The following is a 6,104-nucleotide window of genomic DNA, read 5'->3' as shown; positions in this document are numbered from 1 at the left end:
CTTTCACCCACAGCCAGATACGGCGCCAGCAGCACCACCCGCCGCCAGCGACCAGACAGACAGACAGACAGACAGACAGATGGACAAGCAGATGAGAGGGTAATGGGACGGGGGCCAAACAAGTGCGAAGGTGGGAGAATAAAAATGATGTCTTTCAGGAAACTCAGGAAACGGCAAAAAATAATGTGCGGGCGTGTACCTCTCATGTGAATGGGTTTGACGACGACGACGACGACGACGATCACGGCGGCTATTGGTGCTCGTTTTAGGGTCAGACAGGGACAGACGACAAACAGACAGACAGACGAACTGCCGTCAGACCGACAGACAGATAGACGGACTCTCAAACGGCCAGCGGAGAAACAGGAAGGGGGACAGTTAGTCTTCCGTAAGAGGTGGGGGTATAGGTGGAGGGAGAGGGAGAGGGAGAGGTAGGTGGAAAGAACGTAAAACATAAGAATTTGCGGTAACCAACCCTAACTACCCCAACCGCCAAATCCAGAACCAGAACCTAACGCACGCACCCCGATCCCGAACCACACTGGACAAACATACATATGGATAGGTAGGTAAACAAACATACATATGGAAGGTAGGTAAACAAACATACATATGGATAGGTAGGTAAACAAACAAACATTTAAAATAGATACATTCTTACGAACTGACCCGCGGGTCGCTTGTTGTCCATGAAGGCGCTGAAGTCATGGCGTCCCAGCAGCATGTCCGCCGCCTGCTGCATAAGCCCCACGTCCAGTTCCACGTCAGACAGTTTCCCGGGTTTGCCACGGCTGCGCTCGCACCACCTATCGTACACCCACCAGCGGTACTTGGACTGGCGAGACCACGAGTACGACAGGTGTACGGCAGGGGATGTTAGCGAAGGGTTCGCACAGCAAATGTGCAGCCTGTACAATTAGTTAGCAGTACAATTAGTTAGCAGTACATGACGTCAGTCGCCCCGTCTACCTACCTGTAAGGGGTCCGGCAGTCCCGCAGCGAACTTATACAAGTACGTCTTTCCGCAGCTGCTAAAGTGGCTGTCGAAGCCTGGACTCGTCGTCGCGAGCCGCGGCGGCGGTGGCAGCCGCAGCGGCGGTAGCGGCATTAGCAGGCGTTGCAATGGTGTTAGGAGTTAGCGGCGGCAGTAGAGGCGGCGGCAGCGGCAGGGTCGGCGGCGGCGGAAGTGGTGATGGTGGTGGCAGTGGCAATAGCGACGAACGGCAATAGCGGCAGCGACATCGACATCATCGTCATTGTGAAATGCCCTCACATGGCGGGGTGTGTATTTTGGCGGGACAGATCGGCTTGGCGGCAGGGGACCCCGGGATGGGTGGGACGGATCCAGAGGAGGCTTGGTCTGTGTATGTGTGTGTATGTATGTGTGTATGTGTGTATGTGTGTGAAGGACGAGCTAATGACGGGGTTGGGATTGGCGGCGCACCGGCAATCGGCGGCAGTCGACATTGCTGGGTCGTCGCGTTGACGGGGACGGCTTGACGGGGACAGCGACATACATACATAAATACCATCTTACCGTCCTCTGCGTACGACAGGCCGAGCACCCGTACATCCGGCGGCAGGAAGGAGTTGTAGTACAACGCGTCAGACTCGAGGCTGTCGCGGGTGCCGTACACGTCAAAATGGACCACCTGAGTTGTCGTACACAGTCAAATAAGCCAACACGGCAGCATGTGAAACCTGGACGGACCTACCTTTTGCTCGTCCACATAAAAAAAGGCATGTCGGGTGTGTGTGCACACGTTCCCGGGGTAGTGGCTGTCAATGGGCTGTCACCCCTTCTAGAAGATTCGGAGGGAAGAGACGCGGCAGCTCCTACTACCGAACAGGCCGACATCTACAACTAGATTGCGCTGTAGCGACCTCGGTCCACGTCAGCAATCATCTCATCACAGATTCGCGCAACGGAGCCAGTCGTACCTGGCCGTACGCGTGCGCGCCGCCATCCGTACGAGATGCGCCCACCATTCGACTACAGCCGTGGAACAGCCGCTTGGCACCGCGCTCCAACTCTCCCTGTACAGCCGTACGGGCATGCAGAGGTACGTATGAAACGGAACCATCGTGCCCCGCCGTAATCTCTTAACCTTTTCTTGCCGTCAGCTCTATATTTGAGTTACGAGGTTACTTTAATGTATCTAGAGGCTGGAGGGTTGCGTTGTGACTGTGACTGAACGCTTATTAAACCGCCTGCTAAGAACCCGGCAAGTTTCCAAGCAAGCATAGTCCTCCTGACCACATTTAGTTGGATGTTGCACTGCCATGTATCCGCTGAGCCGCGGCCTGAACTCATCACGTTTGCTTGTTCCATACACTGTCATCATCACCCTCCTTTAAAATTTTTGATCACAATTGACCCGATTGAAATTTGCAGCAGTAATGAGCGCTCCCCCTCCCGAGATGGCATTTCGACATGTTTGGCCGCACCGTCCCAGTTCCGAGAGACGCCAATTTGCGCCAATTCACTCGAATCAATCCATGACCTACCTGCACCGTTCGCACTTTCCCTGCCTGGAACTGGAATCCAGCAAATTCGCACCCGTCGTACGCCACAACCTGGCACCATGCGGTTCTTGCTGTGAGATCAGATCTAATCATGGTTTCAACGCATGGACAAGGCCAATGTAAGGCCGAGGCAGTGGCGTACCATCTTCAGACGGCGTGTTGTGGCCAGTCGCGCGCCGCCGTCACCTTCAGCTGCCGGAAAGTCCCCGTCAGCATCATCAGAAGCAAATTTTCTGGTACTTCCGGAGCTTTGCTTTTCTCCCTTGGATACGGCGCCCGATACGGTAACCGTTGCCCTTGGCACTGTGCGATTGACTGACCAACGGTAGCAACGACCACCTGCCGAAGCTGCACCCCCGGAGCCTTTCACAGAGCTGCCTTTGACAGGATTAAAAATACGTGCTAAAATGAAAGAGCCAGCAAAGTTTAAACTGGGTCGTGCCCAAATCCTGTGAGTCTCATTCAGTTTCGTTTGCGGCCGAGGAGAACCAAGTCCAGAATGTTTATGTGGTATCATCTTGAGGTGCAGCAAACATATATTATGATGATGCATTTAGTAAGATGTATTAGGCATTCACTGCAAACCAAATGGCAAGTGCAATTGTGCAGCTCCGAAACATTTACTTCATTTACACAGGCTTGGACTCAGGATTTCTCGCGAGAGGAGCGTTTACTGAAAATTCCTGCTAGCTGCCCTAAATTGTCAAGGGTCGGCCATCGCATGCACGAGACCCGACCCGTCCTCCCCTTGATGCCGCCTGGCCGCTACACAATATGAAATAGCTACATCGCTCTGCATAATATAGATAACAGACAACGATAAGCGTGATGTCCAAGACCAATGAGTTCATCAGGCACCTGAAAGACTTGGAACGTATTAACCTAGAAGGCCTCCGGTTTCGCTTGATAGATGCCAAAGGCCAGGTGCGCGTATACATGTCTGCTCAAAGCCGGCACCTGCGCTGGTGCTGACGGCCTTTCGGTCCTTCCTTCCGTACCGCCCAATACCTATGCAGGTGGTGGGGCGCTTGGCGCAGGAGATTTCCATTCTCTTGCAGGTTAGCCTAAGTTCTCTTCTCATATTGCGCACCACGGGCTTCCCCTTCAGAACCCGCCCACTTGGGTCAGTTCATCATCTCTCATCCCGAGTCTCCTCCGCACTCACCAAACAGGGTAAGGACAAGCCCACCTACAACCCTAAGAAGGAACAGGGCGACGTCGTCGTCGTGGTCAACGCATCGCACGTGCACTTCACACATGACAAATGGGCCACCAAGCTCTATCGGTGGCACACAGGTAAAACAGACCAGCCCCCGGAGTCCCAGTCCCAGCGGCATCCGGGGATTACCAGATCATCCTCCCTCCCTCCACCTGCGCCCTCACTCCAGGCTTCCCTGGAGGTCTCCGCGCGCGAACTGCCCAGGAGCAGTGGGAGAAGGACCCTCGTAAGCTGATTTGGAACGCAGTCAACGGAATGTTGCCCAAAAACAAGAGCCGGGAGGTGAGCTGGGGCTCGCAAGGGTTCATAAAAAAACACAGGGAAAACAAGCCCGCCCGCAGAATCCGGTACAATACATACGTTGATATGTATGTTTTACGTTCGTAAATTATTACTGTCAAATGTTGACGTTGATGTTGGTGTTATTGTCCCATCAGGTGCGAATGGACAAGCTGAAGATCTTTCCGGAGGCGGAGCACCCCTTCACGGACTTCCCGCTGGTGCCGTACGTACCCAAGCCGCGTACGCTGGGCGACCGAAGCCTGGGCTGGCCGGTGCCGCAGGTACGCGGGTTGGGGCCCGGGGTGGGGTCTTGGCGACTGGCTCCGGAACCGTTGTTGATGGGTTCCGCTGATGGGTTCTGAACCCTATGTTCTCTGGAGACCAGCGCGCTCCGGAACCACTGCTGGGCTCCGAACCCACATTGAGCTTCTTCACAACTGGAGAAACGGAGCCTTGATGATAAACACGTACCAGCAATTAGTCTTAGGCAGGCGGGCGGATATACGGACGGGCATACCGACAGACAGGCAGGTTGGCAGGAATCCAAATGCTTTTTAGGGGATCCAAGCACTATGGCCTCTTTCCTGCCCCGGGTTTTCTCTCCCCGGTCTATTTCTTTGTTGCGAACCGCATCCGCGAACCCCGGCGTGACCTCTTCGAGTCCGACACTGCCATGCCGTACTTCCATTACCGGTTGGCAGACACACACACAGACACACACACCCCACTGGCGAAGCACCACGATAATGTAGTGCCCTAAGATCGTTAATGGCACCGTAATATGCCACAATCGCCACCCCGCCCCGCAGGGCTTTGAGCCAGTCAACTTGGAGCGGTACGCGTTCCGACTGCGCACCAGCCCCCGGCTGCATGGCGGTGCGGGGAGGCCGCAGCTGCCGCTCGAGGACCTGCTGACGGAGGAGGAGCGGGCGGCGCTGGCGGCGGCGGATGCAGCGGCTCTAGCACCTTCGTCCTCCTCGACGCGTCCCAGTGATTGATGCATAGGGCCCGCGGCACAGAACGCACAAGCAGGATAATAACAATAGCCGTTTTGCGGCGGAGAGGGCACTGATTTGTGTCTGACGGCACGGATTTTTGACGGCGGAGAAGAAAAGGGCTCGTGTGCGGACTTGCAGCGGCGGCAGCAGACTGGGAAAGAGTTACAAGGAAGTCGTGGTGTCGTACTGTCGTACTGTTGGAAGTTACGGGTGGATGCTACACTCGAAGATACGATTTTTAAATCGCGGGCTCGGGTGCGATGCGACTCTGGTGGCCCAGGAGGGTTATGAGGGCGGGGGGATCTTTGGTCAACGTTCCACAACGTTCCGCCGTTGTTGGGGACTTTTGAAATAGGTCGGGGGGCTTTTGATGGATGGACTTTTGATGCTGGTGACCAGGTCTGCCGGAAGCTGGCTGAGGCACGCGGCTGGCGGTCCCACACGTGGACTGTTTTACTGCGGTTCCAAGCAGTAAAGCAGCGTTGGCTGGAGGAGGCTGGTGGCCGGATAAACGCGCAGCACTTACTGGGCCGCTTCAGCTGTATGCAAGTATTATAATGGACGGATTGCATGGTTATCCAAGCCTGCAACAGATGCTCTTAACCATTTTCCATAAAATTGTAATATCATGCTGGTTGTTTTGCAACTGATCGACAGCGAGGTCGTTCAGTGAGGCTCCTAACGGTAGTTGTTGGGAGAGTGTGTTGCAGCTCATGGCGTATTTGTTGACTTCAATTTGGTGTTCGGCTGGCTACCTTAAAATGCCGCCTTTAGGTTGCAGCCCTTCGGGTAGCGTCCTGTTTTTGATATGCGGTCAACGGATGGTGTCGTTCCCGCGCTGTAAAACTCAAGTGCTTAAGTGGCGGTTTTGCATAAGCCTTTCTGTGCGATGATCGACTCGCCAGCCAGTCAGACGCAAAGCCATCTGCAGTGGCTGTTCGTACACGGCACGGCCAATCATTACCCTTGAGTTGCTTCCATCATCCATACATGATGACACCGCCACGCCATAGCTTGGCTTAAATGAAACTCTATGAAAGAAGCGTGTCGTACGCGCTGGTCTTGGACAGTTCATCCAT

General features: G+C 54.7%; 2 protein-coding genes across 2 annotated transcripts; one reads left to right on the top strand and one right to left on the bottom strand.

Moving 5' to 3' along the window:
• Positions 1-669: 669 nt before the first annotated feature.
• pus1 (tRNA pseudouridine synthase mitochondrial precursor) lies at positions 670-2,619 on the bottom strand (the record flags this gene model as incomplete). Its single annotated transcript, XM_002958611.1, has 5 exons — positions 670-835; positions 974-1,050; positions 1,538-1,652; positions 1,942-2,037; positions 2,509-2,619. Coding segments are annotated over 5 exons (565 nt in total), but the record flags the coding sequence as incomplete, so codon positions are not given.
• A 735-nt stretch (positions 2,620-3,354) lies between these two features.
• mrpL13 (mitochondrial ribosomal protein L13) lies at positions 3,355-5,663 on the top strand (the record flags this gene model as incomplete). Its single annotated transcript, XM_002958623.1, has 6 exons — positions 3,355-3,450; positions 3,543-3,584; positions 3,699-3,822; positions 3,915-4,027; positions 4,183-4,308; positions 4,837-5,663. The coding sequence occupies 6 exons, from the start codon at positions 3,355-3,357 to the stop codon at positions 5,023-5,025; spliced, it is 690 nt and encodes a 229-aa protein (XP_002958669.1). The 3' UTR covers positions 5,026-5,663.
• Positions 5,664-6,104: the final 441 nt, after the last annotated feature.

The sequence above is a fragment of the Volvox carteri genome (assembly GCF_000143455.1).
Source record: "Volvox carteri f. nagariensis unplaced genomic scaffold VOLCAscaffold_100, whole genome shotgun sequence".
Lineage (NCBI taxonomy): Eukaryota > Viridiplantae > Chlorophyta > Chlorophyceae > Chlamydomonadales > Volvocaceae > Volvox > Volvox carteri.
The sequence above is the reverse complement of the archived record's forward strand: the minus strand, read 5'-3'. Positions and strand labels throughout refer to the sequence as shown.